Genomic DNA, 23,230 nt, shown 5'->3' on the forward strand with positions numbered 1-23,230 from the left:
AGCTTCATTTATGTTACTGTAAATCCTTACTCACTGACATTTTGAGTGTTTCAAACCAGATGCAACATTAGCAACCAGTTTATACATGAAGTGAAGAAATAAAACATAAAAGAATGGGTTCTTTGGGCAATTAAGTAGCTACTAGAAGATTTGTGAGAGTACTTAAACACACCATAAACTAATCCAAGAATAAGTAGTGATGCAATTTTTGAATCACATTTAATGCACTCTGGGGAGAGGCTACCTTATGCTGAGTTTTGGATTTTCAAAAATCTGTCACTTGCACTTCTATAATGTACTAGCAGTGACTTAATATGATATATGGAATTTGGTTTGCTGTGCAGAATACCAAGTTGAAAGGGACATTTGAGGATGTCAACAAGATATTTGAGAAAGATTGGAATTTAGAACAAAAGCTCTAGAGGCTTTTAGTCAGAGTTGGGTAGAAAAGCACCCTCTGTTTTGTTTGATCATACTACTGTATCTTCGGACACACCTCCACATTTAAATATTACATTAATCCAAGTTGTTTTTGCTGTTCACTGTGGGGCAAGCAAATGCTGCTGAAGTCTCATATCTCAAACAGATAGCATCCCATAGACGTGGAGCACATTATTTATTTTGATAGTCAGGAAGATGGGACATATTTACATATTCACATATTTAGTAACTTAGTGCCATTTTCCATGTCACTTCTGTTCCAAACATTTCTTGCTATCTAACAAAAATCACTGTACAGCATAAGTTATCATTCTTTCTGGTAGTGTGGATGGAGGGAAGCAAGGCAGGTACAAGAAAAAGCAACCTTAATTTAATATAAATTTTCTATTCCAAGTTGTTCTGCAGTATTTCTGCTCATAGATGATATTTATGAACTTGGTTCCAAGATGGCGGCGCGACGGCAGCTAGCAGTGGCCACTCCAGAGCTGATTATCTGTTATTTGTGAAGTGGGGTGCCGTGCGTAATCGTAATTGGATGAAAAACGGACATGGGAGCACTGAGGAACATCTGAAAATCTCAGGAAGACCTTCTTCGTTGCTGCTGCTGCTGTGAGATCAGGGTCTCTGCTGGGAAGAACAGGCCCCCAGTCCTCGGAATCGTGTTGCCAATGGCCGTTGGCGGGGCCATCTTAATACGCTTGGCGGAGGATGGTGCTCGGAGAAGCTGTGCTGGAGGGGATGGTCAGAGGCTCGATGGACTCCGTGACGGTCCGCTGCAATCAGGTCGCTTTCACTGTGTGCCGTGTCTGCGAGGCTGGGTTCGACGGAGCCTTCGCTGTGTGCTGTGTCTGTGAGGCTGGGTCGGGCGGCGCCGTGGAGGTCCATAGCGGGGGTATTCCCTTCTGTCAGCAGTGTGAGAGAACGAGTCTGTTGGGACCCTGGGGACTTCTGGAAACTGTGTGGTGGTTTCTTTCAAACTAATAGTCTTTTGGCATCTTTGGACTATTTTAATTGTGCCCATGGTCTGTTTTTTTATCATAATGCTATTGTTTGCACTGTTGTAACTATGTGTTGTAACTGTGTGGTTTTGTGCAGGTCCTGTAGCTTTAGTTTTTGGTTTTGTTTGTCTGGTGCGATTGGAGCTCTTTTCCGGGGAACGCACTAGATGGTAGCGCAATATTAATATGCAGCAGCCTCTCCGGACTCTGGATTGGGGATTGCCAAACATTATGAGATTTTCTGGTGTAGTCTGTTTTGTCATATAGGACAGGTTGGGTGAGTGGGCAAATGTATGGCAGATGCAGTTTAATGTGGATAAATGTGAGGTTATCCACTTTGGTGGCAAGAACAGGAAGGCAGATTACTATCTAATTGGAGTCAAGTTAGGAAAAGGGGAAGTACAACGAGATCTAGGTGTTCTTGTACATCAGTCAATGAAAGCAAGCATGCAGGTACAGCAGGCAGTGAAGAAAGCTAATGGTATGCTGGCTTTCATAACAAGAGGAATTGAGTATAGGAGTAAAGAGGTCCTTCTGCAGCTGTACAGGGCCCTGGTGAGACCCCACCTGGAGTATTGTGTGCAGTTTTGGTCTCCAAATTTGAGGAAGGACATTCTTGCTATTGAGGGAGTGCAGCGTAGGTTCACAAGGTTAATTCCCGGAATGGCGGGACTGTCATATGTTGAAAGATTGGAGCGACTGGGCTTGTATACACTGGAATTTAGAAGGATGAGAGGGGATCTGATTGAAACATATAAGATTATTAAGGGATTGGACACATTGGAGGCAGGAAGCATGTTCCCACTGATGGGTGAGTCCAGAACTAGAGGTCACAGTTTAAGAATAAGGGGTAGGCCATTTAGAACAGAGATGGGGAAAAACTTTTTCACCCAGAGAGTGGTGGATATGTGGAATGCTCTGCCCCAGAAGGCAGTGGAGGCCAAGTGTCTGGATGCATTCAAGAGAGAGTTAGATAGAGCTCTTATAGATAGCGGGGTCAAGGGATATGGGGAGAGGGCAGGAACAGGGTACTGATTGTGTACGATCAGCCATGATCACAGTGAATGGCAGTGCTGACTAGAAGGGCCGAAGGGCCTACTCCTGCACCTACTATCTATCGTCTATTGTCATGCGTTTTTGTGATAACATTCTGAAGGAACGTTGTCTCATTTTTTAACTGCATTGCATTTGTGGTTTCTAAATGACAATAATCTCTATCTGAAATCTGAATCTGAATTTGCTAGCCTGCATTTCTGGTTCATCAATCAAGAAAAATAATGTTGTTTCTTGACTGTTGAGCCAGAAAGGCTAGCCAGAAAACCCCACAAAAAAAATCTTACAAGCAGATACAGCCAGCTAAAGAAGCACTAAATATAGTATTTCAGTGAAACATCAAGCACTCTAAGTTTGGCATGTAGCACACATCACTATAGAAAAATATCTGCCATCACTGGAAGGAAAGCAGGAAGTGTACGACTTTCAGAAGCTTGTTGAGAAAAGTCAGTGTTAATTTTATTACAACAATGCAGCTCAGGAGTCATACTTACCCGTACCAATATCTTGGGTCATTTGGAATGGAATGGTTTATTGCCCTATGTGCCGCAGCTTTCTTTTTATTTAGGACAAACTCTTGAAGTCTTAGTTTCACTTCTGTGCTTGCTACTGCACCTAGGAAACATACACAAAAACAAGGTTATCTAAAATCTAAGAATACAAACACATTGTATTCCTTAACTAACCACCCCTGAACCAACAAAACAAATTTATATATCACCTCATGTGTAAGAACATCTAAAGCATTTCAGAGTAATTTTATCAATCAGCTATCTCTCCATTATGTGACAACTACCAACCAATAATCATAACCAAGCAATGTTATGGAAACGGCGGAATACATAATGGTGGCCTAAGTTTCATGAAATAAAATTAATATATCTTTTGCAAATAACTGAATAAACTTGAACAAGAAACCTTCAAAAATCAAAAATGAGACTGGCTTTTTTGTCTGGATCACATAGTGAAGCACTAGATCCATCTCATCCAAGAGCTGTGTGGCATGTGAAACCACAGATAGATCTTTAAGTAAATTTAGTGATTAACATCATACTCCTTCCAATGTGTATGAAGTTCATCTGCAGCAGAGTAGAGGAAATAAAACATAATGACTCAGTTACACTGGGCATTAGTTTAAAGACATTCAGAACCTATATGTAACAGTATTTATATACAAAAATAATAAAAACACGCATATGAATAGGAAGAACTTGTGTGTCCGTCAATGAAGTGTAAATGCCAAAATGCTTGCAAATCATAAAGTCAAGGCAGTGGGTGTTCCTAATGTATATTGTCATGATTAGACTTTATGGCCACATGTGGCACAAAACCATGCATGAAAGCATATAGACATGGTCAAGAGGTTCAGTTGTTGTTCAGACCAAACACTAAAATGCGGAAGAAATATGACTAAGTAACTTTGAATATGGAATGATTGTTGGTGCCAGGGAGGGTGGTTTGAGTATCTTAGGAACTTCTGACCATGCATAACAATCTTTAGAGTTTACAGAAAATGGAGCGAAAAACAAAAGCATCCAGTGAGCAGCAGTTCTGTGGGCGAAAATGCCTTGTTAATGAGAAAAGTCAGAGGAAAATGACCAGGCTGGTTCAAACTGACAGGAGGGGAAGGGTAACTCAAATACCCACATGTTACAATAGAAGAGCATCTCTGAACACACATGTTGAATCTTGAAGTGGATGGGCTACAGCAGCCGATGACCATGAACATATACTTAGTGGCCATTTTATTAACTATAGGAAGTACCTAATAAAATGGGTACTGAGTGTATAGCAGTGAACATGAACTGGGTAGAGTGACATACAGTAATTTCTAACAGATTTTAGGTATCAGACTTTAGAAGGACAGGAAAGAAAATTACTGCAGTTATTGAAATTCTAAAACATATAACAGAAAATACAAAAAGTACTTAGAACTTTAGGCAGTATCTGTAGAGGAACCAGGTAATGCTTCAGAATGGAGATTTTTGATTGGAGGTGCAATAATTTCATTACCCTTCTCATAGAGGTCACAGTGCTGAAATTCATGATATAGTTTAACGCAGATAAATATGGTGCATTTTAGAGGGAAAAAATGAGAGATAATAATATACTATTACCTAATAATATATTACAGCAAGTGAAGAAACAAAGTAGCTTAGTGATGTCAAATACACTGCATTCTGGTTAACTGGGACACTTCGGGACCAGTATGCTTTGGCCCAATTAAGCTGCTGCCTCAATTAGCCAAAGTTTCATGGAAATAGTTAAAAAGGTATAAAAAAGACAAATTGAGTAACAGATCTTGTATTTCAATGAAATACAGAACAAATTAGAACACTACTAATATTAGTACAGTACTATAAGACTATGTATTAGTTCCTAATAGTGTTCGATAGAGGAATTAATCCAGTGTATGCTGCTGGGTTGATTTGATTGCCTGTAAATGAAGAAAATCACCATAGATATCTAGGATAGATAATTTACTATCTTCAGACAATGCTTTTGATGGTCGCCTTTGTCTTCATTGTAACATTCAAGATGATCCCTTCAAATCCATCGTTGTGCCTAACTTGTTGAAGTAGTGAACTCATTGCACTTTCACTCTTGGCTGTTTCTGACATCTCCAAGCTGGAGTGCTTGGAAATGCAGTGAGCAAAACAATTCTGAATTGTCCTACTGCTTATTTCTCACCAACTATCAATAACAAAAAAAAAACACTGCTTTTTGAACACAAAATGTAATTGATGCTATTTAAAAACTGTTTGCTCTAAGCATGGTGTAGTGTTTAATGAATACAGAATGTGCATGCAACTGAAGCTAGTTAAAAAATTTTCGTTAAGTCTCTTGCACCAATTAAGCAGTATTGTGTCCCAAATAAATGAAGGGAATCTTGACTATTTTCTCAATTTGTTTTTGTTCTTTAAGAGTTGTCCGAATAAGCAGCTGCCTCAATTAGCCAATGGTCCAATTAATCGGAATCCACATAAGTCTGTTGCATTGCTAAAGCAGAGAGGACAACTTTAGAGTTTATAGAGCATAATGTACAAAGTAAGAATGTTAAACACTGATTATACCTCGATGCAATTATGGGCATCAGAAAGAAGAACAGTACAGCATAAGAACTGAACATTTGGCCCACAAAGTCTGTGTTGAATAGAACGCCAATTAAACAATCCGATTTTGCTGCATCTATCTCCATCACCTCCCCTGGCAGTGCATTCCAGGCACCAAGAATCCTCTGAAAAAATAAAACTTTCCTTGCAAATCTCCTTTAAACTTTCCATCTCTCACCTTAAACCTATGTCTATATTTCCACCCTAGGAAAAAGACTATTGAATACAAGAGATTCAAAGTTCAAAGTAAACTTATTATCTAAGTACATATATATCAACATATACAACCCTGATATAATTTTCTTGCAGGCATTCACAGTAAATACAAAGAACACAATAGATTGAAAGATTGCACACATCAAGATGGATAAATTACCAATGTGCAAAGACAACGAACTGTGTAAATATAAAAAGAAAAATAAATTAATAATAAATAAGCAAGCTATAAGTATTGAGAACATGAGATGTGTGTCCATGTTACCTTTGGTTCAGTGGTGGGGTTCAAGAGCTTGATGATTGATGGCTCTGCTGATGTTGGAAATTCTCTAGTATTTTGTGCTATCAACACCTCTAATTAAATTTTACATCCCTTAGGCTGTAATGCTCCAGAGAAAGTAATCCAAGTTTGTCTTACATTACATTATAGCTATTCCAGGCAACATCCCAGTCAAAAGCCTACAAAAAATGGTGGACACAAACCAGCTCATCACAAGCAAAGCCCTCCCCACATCTGAGCACAAGCAGCGCTGCCACAGGAAAGCAACATTCACCATCAAGGACCCCTACCATGCTCTCTTCTCACTGCTGCCATCAGGAAGGAGGTACAAGAGCCTTAGTTCCCACACCACCAGCTTCAGGAACATTTATTACCTGTCAGCCACCTGAAGCAGCAAGGAAAACTTCCTTTACCAGCGTCACGGTAGTGTAGCAGTTAGAGCGACGTTTTAACAGCTTGGGGCATTAGAGTGCAGAGATCAATCCTGGCGTCCTCTGTAAGAAACTTATATGTCCTCCCCGTGGAATGTGTGGGTTTCATCCAGGAGCTCTGGTTTCTTCCCACAGTCCTAAGATGTTCCAGTTAATAGATTAATTGGTCATTGTAAATGGTCCTGCTGATTAGGCTAGGGTTAAAAGAGTAGAATGCTGGTGGCACAGCTCCAAAGGCTGGAAGGGGTTATTCTGCACTGTATTTCTAAATAAAAAGTCTGAACTGATTTCACAATCTATAGATTCATTTTCAAGGACTCTACAACTCATGTTCTCATTTTTATATATAAATTATTTATTTATACAATTTATCTTCTTTTGCTGATTAGTTGCTTGACCGTCTTTGTGTGTAGTGTTTCACTGATTCTATTGCATTTCTCTGTTCTACTGTAAATTCCTGCAAAAAAAAGATTCTGACTTGGATTATAAATTTGCTTTAAACTTTGAACCTCCTTTGCACCATCTGCAGAATCTCCATGTCCTTTTTGTGATTCAGTGACCAGAACTGCACACAATACTCCAAAAACAGCCTAACCCAAACTGCAACATGACTTTCCAATGCTTATGCTCAGTGGTGCAACCAATGCGCTAGGCAAGCACACCTACTGTCTTCTTTATCATCGTATCTTGTTTGCTAATTTCAGGGAGATATGAACTTGCACTCCAAGGTCCTTATGTACATCAGTGTTTCTAAAGATCCTTACTTTTATTTATACTTTCCTCTTATATTTGACATTTCAAAATGCACTATTTCCAACTGATCTATACTGCTATATGCTTGGACAACTTTCCTCATTATCCACAACTTCCCCTATTTTTGAATCACAAAGAAGAGAAAATCTGCAGATGCTGAAAATCCGAGCATCACACACAAAATGTTGGAGGAACTCAGCAGGGTAGGCAGCATCTATGGAAAAAATTACAGTCAACGTTTTGGGCTGAAGCCCTTCAGCAGGAATGGGAAGAAAAAAAAGCTGAGTAGATTAGAAAGGTAGGGGGAGGGGAGAGAGAAATATCAGGCAATAGGTGGAACTTGGAGGGAGAGGGATGAAGCAAAGAGCTTGGAAATTGATTAGTGTAAGAGATAGAAGGCCATGGAAGAAAGAAAGGGGAGGGGTGGGGAGGAGCACCACAGGGAGGCAATGGGTGGGCAAGCAGATAATATGAGAGAGGGACAGGAGGTATTACTGGAAGTTTGAGAATTTGATATTCATGCCATCAGGTTGGAGGCCACCCAAACGGAATATAAGGTGTTTTTTCTTCAACCAAGTGTAGCCTTATCCTGACAGTGGAGGACGCCATGGATGGACATATTGGAATGGGAATGGGAAGTGGAGTTAAAATAGGTGGCCACTGGGAGATCCTGCTTGTTCTAGCGGATGGAGCATAGATGTTCTGCAAATCGGTCTCCTTATCTACGTCGGGTCTCACCAATATACAAGAGGCCACACCGAATGTAGTATATGACCCCAACAGACTTACAGGAAGGACTGTTTGGGGCCCTGAATGGTAGTGAGGGAGGAGTTGTAGCAGCAGGTGAAGCACTTGTTCCGCTTGCAAGGGTAAGTGCCAGGAGGGACATCAGTGGAGAGGGACGAATGGACAAGGGAGACACGTAGGGAGTGATCCCTGTGGAAAGCAGAATGGGGGGGGGGGGGGGGGCGAGGGAAAGATGTGTTTGGTGGTGGGATCCAGTTGGAGGTGGTGGAAATTACCTTTCCTATCTCTGGATACAGCTTATCCACCAATGTCCATTATAAACCAACAGACTCTCACAGCTACCTGGACTATACCTCGTCCCACCCTACTACTTGTAAAAACACCATCCTCATCTCCGCTGCACCTGCTCTCAGGATGAGGCTTTTCATTCTAGAATGAAGGAGTTATCCCCCTTTTTCAAAGAAAGGGACTTCCCGTCCTCCACCATCAATGCTGCCCTCAACCACATCTCTTCCATTTCCTGCACATCTGCTCTTACCCTATCCTCCTGCCACATTACCAGGGGATAGGGTTCTTCTTGACCTCACCTACTACCCCACCAGCCTCTGCATCCAGCACATAATTCTCTGAAACCTCAGCTACCTCCAACTGGATCCCACCACCAAACATCTTTCCCTCCCCCACGCTTTCTGCTTTCTACAGGGATTACTCCCTATGCAACTCCCTTGTCCATTTGTCCCTCCCCACTGATCTGCCTCCTGGCACTTATTCTTGCAAGCGGAACATGTGCTTCTCCTGCCTTTACACCTCCTCCCTCACTACCATTCAGGACACTTCACCTGTGAGTCTGTTGAGGCCATACACTGTAAAACAGTTCAGTGTCTCCTGGTGTGGCATCTTGTATATCGGTTATCAGTGAGATCCGACATAGATTGGGAGACCACTTCACTGAGTACCTACGCTCTATCTGTCAGAACAAGCGGGATCTCCCAATGGCCACCCATTTTAATTCCACTTCTCATTCTCATTCCGATATGTCCATCCATGACCTCCTCCACTGTCAGGATAAGACTACACTTAGGTTGGAGGAAAAACACCTTATATTCCATTTTGGGTGGCCTCCAACCTGATGGCATGAACATCGATTTCTCAAACTTCCAGTAATGCCTCCACCCCACACCCCCTCACCATTTCCCATCACCTTGTCCCTCTATCATGTTATCATGTTATCTCCTTGCCCATCCATCACCTCCCTCTGGTGCTCCTCCCCACCCCTCCCCTTTCTTCCTTCCATGGCTTTCTATCTCTTTCAATAATCAATTTCCCAGCTCTTTGCTTCATCCCTCTCCCTCCAAGTCTCACGTATTGCCCGACATTTCTCTCTCCCCTCCCCCAATCTTTCTAATCTACTCAGCTTTTTTTTCCTCCAGACCTGCCGAAGGGTTTCAGCTTGAAAAGTCAACTGTCCTTTTTTCCATAGATGCTGCCTGGCCTGCTGAGTTCCTCCAGCATTTTGTGTGTGTTTTCCCAATTTTTGATTCATCTGCAATCCTATTAATTAAGCTCACCTACATTTTGCTTGATATTGTATACATTTTGTATATATAAAAAGTGTACCCTTATCAGTCATATTTATTAGCTCCCTCAAAAATCTTAAACAAATTTATAAGATGTGACCTTTGCTGCACATAGGATGGGTGCAAGGAGAGGTATGTGTTCAGGAGGCAAAATTTTAGCTCTATAGAGACACTAGAGAAGCCAAGATTGTTTTCTTTAGGTTGAGAGAGTGAGAAAGGCAGCAAAATTGGTGCACAAAAGGTGAGTGGGGATTTTGTCATGTGCAGGGTGCAATCACAATTGTGAAAAATCTTATTACTCATCTTAAACAAATATACAAAACAGATGCCTTATATCAGATTGTAATTTAGATTTCTAAAAAGGCTTCCACTAGTTTTAAGCTCTTACCTAAGAATTGTACTTTGTATCACAGTTATTTTGTAAATTAATAAGATGTTCAAAGACTGCATTTTTGCTCAAAGGGAGTGTCCTCATAATTGTTCCAACAGTGGACACAAAACATTTCTGAGTGTGTATTGGTCTGTGCCTTAGACACCCTTGGTGGCCTTGCCTTACTGTCCCTTTCAACAAAGAGCTTTAGACTTACAAGTGCAAACAGGCTGTTGTGCTAATAAACACAAGCTTTCTTACAGCTTCAGTGACATGCAACCTCATTCTTCTGTCTTAGCAGTGTTAAAATAGGAGTGATTGATGCAGTCTAAAAACAGCAAAAATCTTAGAAATGTGAAATATTTCTTTAATAATTACAAAAAAGTAGTCAATTCTGCCTAACATTATGTCTTTTATAAATGTACTTTTACGATCACAAGACCCTGCTGGACAGTAAGTACTGCAGGTTTAACCCATCAGTGAATTGCTCATTGGTAGAGAACCTGAAGAAGCCGGACTTGTGGCTGATCGTGCTGCTGCCTATGTCAGAGGAATTGGTGTGTGAAGGCAGCGTGCAGTCTAACAGTCAGTGATTATCCAAGTCACTTTTCTTGTGATCGCGAGACCCTGTTAGACATTGTAAATGTAGAATGCTGCAATTCTAATTCATTGATTTATTGACAAGCGGCCAGGGAGTTATGTGGCCTCGTCTGTAGCAAGGACTCGGCCTCAAGTCCTAGTCACCTGTTTACAGGCACCCAGGAGTTAGACATTGGAGTCAGTGCGCTCCGCCAGAGGCAGCGTGGCGTGGCATCCAAGCTGGAGTTGGTGCTGCCTCCCAGTGTTTGCTCAGCAGAAGACAAGCTGTACTGGGTTCAACTGTAGATGGCTGCAATATTCATGGACTCAGGGTCTTGAACTATATTATTTTGTGTGTGATTGCATTTTTACTGATATGTGCTGTGTGAGACTGTGGCACTATATTCTGCACCTTGGCACTGGAGTAACACTGTTTCATTTAGATGTATTTTGGGTATTCATGTATGGTTGAATGATAATTAAATTTGAACATATTAGATTCTAACCTTTGGCAGGAGTTTTGATAACTAAAGCAAGTTTCTTGATGTGCATTCAGTATATTTTGGCATGGACTCCATTCATTCTACACAATAAATTAGACCTCTCCAAACTTTAGCATAACACAAATAAAAACAAATTGTGAAGGGGTTGAGTTATGTAGAATATCTCTTCTGTAGAAATGACCAGGCTGCCTTTTGATGCTAATTATGTAATAAGCTAGTTTCAAGCATCTCAACCACTTCCGATTCACAATGTCTATTCTAAATTTAGGCTATACTGAAAATGACCCCGTGACTACATTACACAAGTGGCAATGGTCATTTGCTATATTTACATATAGGGAACCATTTTATTCAAATGGTTTTGTGAAAAGGGAAATATCCTATACAGAGTAACTACTAAGAGAGTTTCTATTCTGGCATTCTCAGCAATTTTGTCTCCTAGCACATTTGCGAGCTCAGATACTTATAGTATTGAAGGGCTAGAAATGGAAGTCTGAAAGTGTGATTTACATGAAATACTCATTGTATGAAAAACAAAATCACATTGAATAATCCAAGCTGACCACTTATTCAGAGGCTATCAACCCCAGTTCTAGATTCTGCAGTTAGAGCAGTCAGCTCTAAGGCCCAATCAAGATTTAAAAAAATTCACAGAATATAACCGTGTATTATTTAATGCTGTTTAGTCACATGATCTGATGTTCTTCTATTAAAGGTCAACAAAATCATTCGGGTTGTTCAATTCATGGTTTTCAATATGATTTTAATTATTAACTTAAGATTTCACACAGCTCAATTTCCAACCTAACATTGTAACACCAACAAATTTGTACATATCCTATGTCCTTTAATCTAATTTATTAAAATAGATTTTAACTAGTTGTAGAACAAGGAGCTTTTGTTGTACAGTTGCACCATCACCAAGATGCCAATCTTAAATGACATGTTAATTCCTATTCTCTGGTTCTATCCTGTAACAATATCTTGCATTCATGTTACTGTATTACTCACAACCATACAAGCCACTATTTTATAACTACCTTCTGAACCCAATGCTGAAGATATACTACACACTACTGATTTGCCTTTTAATCATGCAATCAGAAAAAAAAAGTGGTGTTACTAAACCCCAGATAATGGATTACAGCATCACTTGCTTGTGACAACTGACATTTATATCAACCCTTTATATTTGCTCCTTCCACAGACACTCCCTGACCTGCTGATTATTTCCAGCATTTTCTGCTGTTTTTACATTCAGCTAACTGTTCTGCAAGTCCTTAATTTCTATCTGCTCTTTACATTTGTTGCCATTGTTGGCAATTGCGAAACATCACCAATGTTTCAGATAAGCACAGAAGCTAATGATAGACATGACTAGTAGTCTCCTCTTCATCCTATTAGGACCATTCATCCTATTACTAAGCCAGTAATAATAGAAGGAAAGCAAATAGTTGGCTTGGTGAAAGTGAACATGAACAAGTCAGACAATGCAGAAGAGTCCCCAGTGTTGGAACCATCCAAGACAACATGGGGGTGGGGGGGGGGGGGGGAGGATGTCAACATTTCAGGTTGGAGAACCTTTATCAGAACTGAGGAGGAAGCAAATCGTAAACACGGGAAAACACAAAATTCTGGAGAAACTAAGCAGGTCAGGCAGCATCTATGGAAATGAATAAACAGTTGACGTTTTGGTCCGAGACCCTTCTTGAGGAGGAGGCAGATGACTGACACAGTCAAAAAACTCAAGTTGTAGAATTCAATTTTGTGTTCACAAAGGAGCAATGTGCCCCAGATGGAAGATCCCCAGAGTCCTCCCAAAGGGTCTCAGCTTGAAACATCGACTGTACCTTTTTCCCATAGATGCTGCCTTTTATGTGTGTTGCTTAGAAGATGAGGTGCCTTTGATACAGCTTGCATTGGGCCTTAATATAACATACAAGTCATACAGCACAAAAATAGGCCCATCAGCTCAAATGGTCCATACTTTAAAAAATGTCCCATCATCCTCTTTCTGCATCAAGCCGACCATGTGCCCAATTCTCCAGTTCTCTCTGGATTCCACGCAAACTCATATTCCAGAACAGCCTACCATGTTGAACCTTATCAAAAGGCCTTACTGAAGTCCATATAAACCTCACCTAACTCATTGCTTGCATCAAAATCATGGTCATCTCAAAAAAAAATCAAAGCAAGTTCATATGACATAATCTCCCAAATGCAAACCCATGCTAACTATCTCTAATCAACTCATCTTTCTAGATGTACAGATACTTATACCTCATACTCCTCTCCAGTAACTTACTCACCACTAATGTAAGACCTACTGGTCTATAGTACTGGTTTTTCTTTGACAACTTTCTGAAATAAAGGCACAACATTTGCTACTCTCCACCTCACCTGTGGCTAACAATGATGCAAATATTTCAGAGCCCTGCAATTTCACCTCTAGCCTCCCACGATGTTCTAAGATAAACCTGGTCAACCTCTGGAGAATTGTTCACCTTCATGCCTTTTAAGACATCCAGCACCTTCTCTACTGTACATAAGACTATCCCCAAAATCTCCCCATTTACTTTTCCTAGTTCTGAAGCATTCACTCTTTCGCCATAAATAAAGCAGATGAGAAATAATAAGGACTTTGACCATCTCCACTGGCTTTACACAAAGGTATTCCCGGTGGTCTTTCAGGGGGCCTATTCTCTCTCCAGTTACTCTTTTTCCCTTAATAAACATAATATCTCTTTGAATTCTTTGCCAAAGTTACCTCATGTCTCCTTTATCCCTCCTGAGTTTGTTTTTGAGTATACTTCTGCACCCCTCATATCCCCCCAGGGATTCATTTCATCACAGCTGTCTGTATCTGACCTCAATATCCCTCGTCAACCATAGTTCCCTACTCCCACCAGCTTTATTCTTCACTCTAACAGAAACATGCAAACTTGACTTCACTATCTCACCTTTGAAAGCCCCTCATCTGCTTGTGGTCTATTTTCCTGCAATCAATATTTGCAAGCTGTTGTCTCATATCACCAAAAATCACTTTGCTCCAATTTATATCTTGAGCATGTGGACCAGTTCTCTCCCTTTCCAAAACTATTTTCAAACTAACAGAACTAGGTCAAGCTTTGCCCTCTCTCTAATAGAGCCCTCTATGTATTACCTAAGGGAAGTCTCAAGTTAAGTTTATTGTCATCTAACTGTACATGCATATAACCAAATAAATGTTTCTCCGGACCATGGTTCACCCACTATACAAGCTTAATGCACAGCACTTAAAACAAAATATTACCACAAGTAAACTAATAAAGTATAATTCAAAATGCATGTGAAGTACACAGCACTAATAAACAGTAAATAGTTCACTGTCCTAGTGACAAGACCACAAAAGTGACAGGGTATTCATTAGTTTCACAGTCTGGGGGAAGAAGCTGTTACCCGGTCTGGTAGTCCTGGTTCTTCCTGACAGTAGTTTAACTGAGTAACAAATAAAATACTGAACAAATTGGAACACTATTAATGCTACTACAGTACTATAAAACTGTGTATTAGTTCCTCTTAGTTATCAACAGAGTAATTTATCCAGCATATATTGACTTGTAAGGGGTGTCCAGGGAGGGGTAGGATCCCTAGAAAAGAGGATTGTCATGTCCAATCTGAGGCAAATCACTCACCTTTGGTCCCCACCAGACACTCGGCTCTCACCTATGACTCCAAGTAATTGTTCGTATGAGACAGTGGTCACACAGGTACACTGCTTTTACAGGTGGGCTAAATCAGGTGATGTTAGCCTGCAGGCCTCATACCCCAGTGAAACAGGGATACGCCTGCCCTAGCATGTGAAATCAGCTCTGGTAAACTGGGCAGATCAGATCAACAATGAGATCCAACAGCCTAGAAGGCAGTACTGCAATGCTTAGAGGAGAACACAGGCATGATAATAAACAGAAGTCATGGTTATCCACCATAACCAAGGAAGATCCCAGTTCGTGATGACTACTTGTACCAGTGGACCCGGACTTCCAAGGATGAGAGAGCAGAACTGTCCCAGTTCAATGACTTTGCCACTTTAAAAACTCTCCTGTCCAGGTTTCGCTGTCATTGTCAAGAGATGACGGACAACCAACATGCTGCCGTGTTCTTTTGATTTACTGTAAATGAACCAAAATCAGCAGAGACACTTAGTGCAAATAATGGATTGCCTTCACACAATGATTTTGATGCTTGCATTCTCCAAATCTTCATTTTCATTGTAACCTTCAAGATGATTGTTGATATCTTCAAATTCTTTGTAGTTCCTAATTTGTTCAAGTAGTGAAATCATTTCATTTTCACTCCCAGCTGTTTCTGGCATTTCCAAGCCCGAATGTTTGAAACTACAATAAGCAAAACTGTTCTGAATTTTCTTCCTGTTTATTACTCACCAACTATCAGTGACAAAAATCACTGCATTTTGAACACAAATATATAAGTAATGCTATTTAAAAACTATTTGCTCCAAGCAAAGTGTAGCATCTAACAACTACACAAGTTCACATGACTGACGCAAGTTAGAAACTGTTCGTCAAAAGTCTCCCGTTCCATTTAAGCAGCATGGTGTCCCAAATAAATTAAGGGAATCCTGGCTATTTTCTCGATGAGCTTTTGTTCTTTATGAGTTGTCCCAAATAAGCAGCTCCCTGATTAACTGGACCAATTAATCGGAAACCTTTATTAACTTGGAATAAAATATTTTGCTCCACCACATAAGCATTAAATTCCCATAGCAACTATTCCAGTAATCTTCAATTCAACCTAAATTGACCAGAAAGTACAGCCTGTTTTGTTTTTGTTTTGAAAAGCACCCAAGTCAACCAGGAAAAGCTATGAAGAAGATTTCATATTTAGGAAGTTTGCACAAAAAACTAAATTACACAATAGCAAAAAGTTCAAGAAAGCCCAACAGAAAATTGATTGTAAACTTGTATGATTACATGGTACATCTGTGAGAAAGAAATTCAGTCTTATTCAAATTATCTGTAATGGCCATTAGTTCATTAATAATTATTCATTGAGGGACAATGGAGGATCTGCATACAGTAGCTGGCAACATAGTACCCCTACTACCACCTTTGGAGTTGCATACATTCCAGTAGATAAAGTTCCTGAAATTTACAATAAAAATTCTTTCAAGTTTTCGCAGTATTATATGACATTCTTCTGCTATTTGTAAAAAGATGATCTCACTCATCATGTTGTTACATAAATAGTTAGCAGTTTAGTAACATGTTCCCGAAACCCAACAGAATGGTGGCAGGGTCAATTTGGATGAAGTGAGGGTGGTCAATATTCTGCTTACCTAGCAATAGATCACTTGCCAAACATTAATCCTTGTGTTCTAATATTAATGAATCTAACAAAAGGTACAGCAATATCATAATTCAATTTTTAGTTACGGGCAGTCCCTCTATTAGAAAATGCCCAACTCATGGGCGGCTGTAGATACAAACAAGCTTCCATGTTATTAAATTCAAATGTCTGGCATACATTCATAACTGCAGAACCAGTTTCATCTCTCCCATCATTTTGTAACTATTCTTTCTTATCAGTCTTATGTGTTTTTGATGCCAGTCATTATAGTGCTGTGGAGGTAGGGTTCTTTCTAATAATGGATAAAATCGATTTAAGGACTTTTGCAAGAATTAGTTACCCAGGGACAGCCTATATTCTTATTTATTTTACCCATGTCACTAAATTGAAATTTTCTTCCTGGAAGCTATAATTAAAAACACAGGAGTCAATCTATTCTCTACTGCCACTTTATACTCCTAACTTCAAGTAATTATAAAGTGTCTATTCTAGTGGAACGTCCCTTTTAAAAGTGGAATGCAAACTGCAGAACAAGTCTTCAATAATGGTAATATTTGATGAAACCCAAAATAAACTGTCTTAATTCTGGCTTACTGAATAAATCATTCATCCAAAAAAAAAATTAAATCTGCATATCCTGGCACATTTGGAAAGAAGACAGAAAACTCATAGGATTTGGTCAAGTGTCTTTCCCTCTGGAAAACATTCTTATTAATAAATATTAATTTAAGAAATGTAAGAAAATATTATATTTTTGCTACTTTGTTTTTCAAAATAATATCATATTTCATAAAAAGTTCCCCAATAAAACAATGAATTTACTATTCTATCTATGTTATTAGCATCAGCGTATTGAGCCGAGTTTGTGGGTGTACGTCATGACAGTTGTAGATTTGTGATGTGCTCCACAAGTACCAGGAAACATAAAAAAACAAGTTCTTTCTCAATACGTTCAGATAATTAGCAAGCCAAACACTGAACTGCCGAAATGAATGCAGCAGAAAATCTGTACTGTATGCATAAATGCTGCATAGGCAGCTTTTTTAAAAATCATGCCACTCTAACTAATCGAACTATATTTATCATTTAATTCTATACATAATACAATAAGTGTATGGCTATGGCCTAATATTAATCCTCCACGTTATCACTACTTGAGTGATCAATAAAGACAGTAGCATTTCTTACTTTCTTTTCCTTTTTCCTTATTCTTCAACAGAAGTAGTTTCTGTTCTCTGTGTTGTTTTTCGATCTCTTGTTCCTGGCGATGTTGCTCCAGTTTACGCTGTTGTTCCAAAATTTCCTGTTGGTGTTTCAATGCAAGCAAGTCCTGCTGATGCTTAAAATAAAGAGAAAAAGGGAAGGTCAGCAACTGATACCTAAGTATTACTAATGTAGTAAATAAATCCGTCACTGCATTCTGATGTAAACTATTGCACCAAGTTCATTGTAATTTAAAAAAAAATCACAGTTTATATTTCCATAGGACACTGAAATGGGTGGTCTTTTGTGTTTTAGGCAAGAATTTTTCCATGCAATACAGAAATCAAATTCTTTTGATGCACTATGAAAACCTTTCACATTTTTACTAGCACTGTTTAGCTGTTTCATTTACTAGAAAGTAAAAATAATCATCAAAAGGCAACAATAGTTCAAAGTAGGGGTTCCCAATCTTTTTTATGCTTTGGACCCCTACCATTAACCAAGGGGTCCGTGGACCCCAGGTTTGGGACACCTGGGTTAAAGTGTTTGTCAATTATATAGTTAATTGAAACTGTAAAAAAAATATAACTGGAAACACAGAAACATGGAAAACCTACAGCACAATACAGGCCCTTCGGCCCACAAAACTGTGCCGAACATGTCCTTACCTTAGAAATTATCTGAGGTTACCTGTAGCCCTCTATTTTTCTGAGCTCCATGTACCTATCCAGGATTCTCTTAAAAGACCACGCACTCACCCCTGAAATCTCCTTTGTACCTACTTCCAAGCACCTTAAAACTGTGCCCTCTCATGCTAGCCATTTTAGCCCTGGAACAAAGCCTCTGACTATCCACACGATCAATGCCTCTCATCATCTTACACACCACTATCAGGTCACCTCTCACCCTCCGCCGCTCCAAGGAAAAATAGCTGAGTTCACTCAACCTTTTCTCATAAGGCATGCTCCCCAATCCAGGCAACATCCTTGTAAATCTCCTCTGCACCCTTTCTATGGTTTTCACATCCTTCCTATAGTGAGGCAACCAGAAATGAGCACAGTACTACAAGTGGGGCCTGACAGGGTCCTATGTAGCTGCAAAATTACCTCTAGGCTCCAAAACTCAATTCCACAATTGATGAAGGCCAATGCACTATATGCTTTCTTAACCATAGAGTCAACCTACACAGTAGCTTTGAGTGTCCTGTGGACTCGGACCCAAAGATCCCTCTGATCCTCCACACCGTCAAGAGTCTTACCATTAATACTTATATTCTGTCATCATATTTGACCTACCAAAATGAACCACCTCATACTTATCTGGGTTGAACTCCATCTGCCTCTTCTCAGCCCAGTTTTGCATCCTATCAATGTCCCGCTATAACCTCTGACAGCCCTCCACACTATCCACAACATCTCCAACCTTTATGTCATCAGCAAATTTACTAACCCATCCTCCACTTCTTCATCCAGGCCATTTATAAAAATCATGAGAGTAGGGGTCCCAGAACAGATCCCTGAGGCACACCACTGGTGACTGACCTCCATGCAGAATATGACCCGTCTACAACCACTCTTTGCCTTCTGTGGGCAAGCCAGTTCTGGATCCACAAAGCAATGTCCCCTTGGATCTCATGCCTCCTTACTTTCTCAATAAGTGCCTCCTTACTTTCCTAATAGTGAAGCTGGAGCACTTTCGCTATCGGTAATGAAAAACAGGAGATAAGATCCATCTGTTATAATCCACCACCCCCCCCCCCGACATGCAGTCATTCTGCCATATTATAGGGTTATGGCATCAGACTGGTCCATGTGATTCAAGCCTAATACAAAGAGGTACAATTGGACTGGGACCAACCTAACGACCCACATAATTTTAAGTAAATTTGTTTACCTTCTCAGCATGTAAGCAATTCCAGAAAGATCATATTCATACAAATAGGGGTAGTCCTGAATAAGTGGAGATATGTCTTCCCAATGAAAATTGAGTATGTGTCCAAATGGTGTAAACTTCTAAGAATGAAATGCATTGATAATGAAGGAAATAATGTTATGTTCAAGTTTGGATGATGCACAACTTGGACAGAAATGTGCATTAAGATTGTGCCCATTATTTAGCTGCTCCAATTCTCCTCAAATGGTACAGCTCTAGAACTATGGAACTTACTAATGTGGTTTTATACTTTACAGATTGTACACAATGTAGCTATAATTAGCTTGTGTTTTGGAAGCTGGATTTAAAGTTCAGGGGCAGATGCTGTATTATGGATGCACTTTCCCCAAGTATTCTTGTACCAAGCTAAGTGGTGAACATAGCACCACAGTGATGACTTGAAGACTTTGATGGTTCAGAAATGAGCTATATAAGTTTTAGTGAATTATCCACGACTTAGTAAATGACTTATCAGTGAAAAGTCCATTTATAAAGAAAACATGGAATTTTAACAAAGCAAACAGGACTTTCATTTGTTGATATGTATTTCAATATAGAAAAGGATTACTCTGGAAAATTATAACTTTCAATTAACAATAGCTCCGGAGGACTGCAATCAAATTTGTGCAGAGAGGGAATACTTTTTGTTAATTTTTAATACTTTTTGTTTTTGTTAATTTCCTCCAAATCCAAATTCTTCAACAGTACTTTCAATTATAAAAGAAAATAAAAACACAAATTGTTTTAAAGATTTTACAAGATTTTTCCAAGTGAATTCTTAAGTAAATGGATATTACACTGTACCTTCCGCTTTTATACATTACCACAAAAAGAGCACACAGGAAAGTCAGACAAGGTGACTAAACACTTCATTGAAGAAAGGGTTTGGAGAAGGTCTTTGAAGCAGAAGTGGGGAATTTAAATATTTCTGTCAGCAATGTGAGGTGAAATTCAGGAATTGGAAAAAGATTGTGGAGTTAAATAAAAGACACTTAAATGGTGAGTTTATCAAAAAGAAGATGACACAACAGAATTCCAAAGAAAGGTAATTCTCCTTCAATTCATTGTTATTGCAGAAACAAGGGAATATTCAACGCATAAATTCTAAAATGCTTATCAGAATGTTCTGATTAAAGGTCATTGACTCAAAATGTTAATTCTATTCCTCTTCCCAATGCTGTTGCTTAACCTGTTGAGTGCCTCCAGAATTCTGTTTTTATTTCAAAATTTCAAAATCTGCATTCATTTGCATTCAACAATCTGTATTTAAAAACAATTATTTTTAGTACTTAACTCTGTTCTAATCTTCCCTTATAAGCCCACGGCCTATTATCCTGCAATGAATTTTTTTCCGGCATACTGTGATTTGTCTTCAGTATTTTATAATCTTTGCAGATAATCTCATGGATAGAAAAACGCCTAAATAATTGCTTGAGCAAACACGAGGAAATAATTGCTTTCCTGGTTTTACTTGTTATAACTGCTCAGTAGATTCCTTGAACAGACTGATAAATAGAATGTGATTATTAAAATGTGAAGAAATAACAATACAAGCTGATATTAGTGAAGTTTATGAACTCTCTGTGTCATGGGGGGATAGTCTGGAGTTTTATTTTGCATGTCTCACCAGTTTAAGAACACCTACCTTATATGTAGCCTATACATATAAACAAATATTCTGCCCTGTGGAAACATAATTCGCAGCCACATTTCCTACTTGCAAACTGTTTAGGTTGTGAACAGTTCACAGGAACTGAACCCGCCTGTGACATTTGTGGGATTGTATGTACACTTCAGTAGCAATACATTAAATTGAACTCCTGTGCTGTTATAACTGCCTCTCTAATTAATTATATTAGCTAATTGAACAGGAATCAGACATTGGTGGAGTTAATACAAATAAATATTGCATATCTATACAGTTTTTCTACATTAATGCAGCAAAGTATAAATTTACCAAAGGACATGCAAGAATGTATATAAATGAAGCTAAGGTATCCAAAATGACAGTATCAAACTAAACATATTTTTACAATTCCTTACATAACAGTGATGCTAGAATTATAAAAAGGAGGAAATATTTTGCTTGAATTGGCAATCATTTTAAACATCTTGGACTACCTTTATGTGCTCTTGTAGTTGGGCTTCATGTTGTCGTGAGAGTTGCTCATGCTGCCTTTGAAATTCTGCGATAAGAAGTTGCCGCTGGATCTGTTGTTTTTGCTTCAGAGCAATCAGTTCCTGTTGTAGCTGCTGCTCTCGCACACTGGGATCGGCTGCTGGCACTGAAAACTGATGATCAAGCCGAAGATCCATTGGTGTACTGGTCTGGACTTGAGGCAGTGCTGTGCTTATATCAACTAGAAATAAAAGTGCAACACAAAATGTAGTTAAAATCAGTCATCTGATGAAGAACTTCCAAGATGTCTAAAGTTATAATGAAATGCTCAAGGCAACTGATTCAAAACCCTCAGTAATATAAACAAAGGTACTGCTTCAAATTAAATGCCTGCAAAGATCTAAAAGGGAGTGTAGTCTTTTTACACCAGTTTTATCAGCATGTACGTTTATTTAATTTACATAAGTTCTAATGTAACTACCCAAATGTTCCTTCCTTGATTCTTACTAAACGTCAATGAATTAATATTTGAATGCAGGTGGATGAGTGTTGGGATGTAGGAGTAGTAAAATGGGACAAAGAGGCTGAATTAGAAACAGCATGATTGAAGGTAATCTCACAATACACTCAGTTCAGACAAATGCTGTGTGAGTCCACCTCACTGGATTGTTTGCAGACGTTGCATACAAATCTACATACAAATGTGTAGATTTTTTTCAGTTTTCCAAATCACTTTACTAAAGGTGTATCTTCACTAAAACTATTTTCTCAGGCCAAATTTTTCATTGCAATCTTTATCAAAATCTCACAGCCACACTATGTTCAAATTAATACCAACAGCAACAAAGAATATTATTATTGAGAATAGTGGAAAAAACATATTAAAAGAATTTAAAGAAACATTCTAGTTTATTGTGGAAAGATCAAATCATAGACGAAGTACATTCCAGTTAATTGGGACACACTGGGACCAGAACATTTTGGTCCAATTAAGCAGCTGTCTCATTTTTGCTGAACTTTTGTGGAAATGGTTAAAAACGTATGAAACAGACTAACTACCATTTAACTGAGTAACAAATGATGTATTTAAATGAAATGCAGAACAAATGAGAACACTATCAATACAACTGCGTACTATAAAGCTGTGTTTTAGTTCCAAATGGTTATCTACAGAGGAATTAATCCAGTGTGCCCTGCTCTATCCCTTTGATTGCCTATAAGTGAACAACATCAATGCAGGCACCTAGTGTAGATACAGGACTCTCTTCATTCAATCCTTTTGACAATTGCATCCCCTAAATCTTCATTCTTGTTGCAACATTCAAGTTGATTGTTGATACCTTCAAATTCTTTGTAGTTCCTGGTTTGCAAAAGTAGTGAAATCGTTTCATTTTCACTCCCAGCCGTTTCTGGCATCTCCAAGCCTCAATGCTTGAAATGGCAGTGAGCAAAACATTCTGAATTGTCTTACTGTTTGTTTCTTACCAACTATCAGTGATAAAAATCACTGCTTTTTGAGCACAGACACACACAATTGATGTTTTTTTTTAAAAAACTGTGTGCTCT

General features: G+C 39.0%; 1 protein-coding gene across 11 annotated transcripts in view; it reads right to left on the minus strand.

Moving 5' to 3' along the window:
- The window catches only part of hdac4 (histone deacetylase 4), a 436,407-nt gene that overhangs the window by 182,245 nt on the left and 230,932 nt on the right, over positions 1 to 23,230 (minus strand). For all 11 annotated transcript variants that reach the window (XM_073046732.1, XM_073046730.1, XM_073046731.1 and 8 more), the window contains 3 exons: positions 21,667 to 21,905; positions 17,599 to 17,749; positions 2,987 to 3,107 (listed from right to left, as the gene is read on the minus strand). In XM_073046732.1, coding sequence (XP_072902833.1) covers positions 2,987 to 3,107; positions 17,599 to 17,749; positions 21,667 to 21,905 — 511 coding nt within the window. The remainder of the gene's footprint in view (positions 1 to 2,986; positions 3,108 to 17,598; positions 17,750 to 21,666; positions 21,906 to 23,230) is intronic.

Source organism: Hemitrygon akajei, chromosome 5 (genome assembly GCF_048418815.1).
Source record: "Hemitrygon akajei chromosome 5, sHemAka1.3, whole genome shotgun sequence".
Classification (NCBI taxonomy): Eukaryota; Metazoa; Chordata; class Chondrichthyes; order Myliobatiformes; family Dasyatidae; genus Hemitrygon; species Hemitrygon akajei.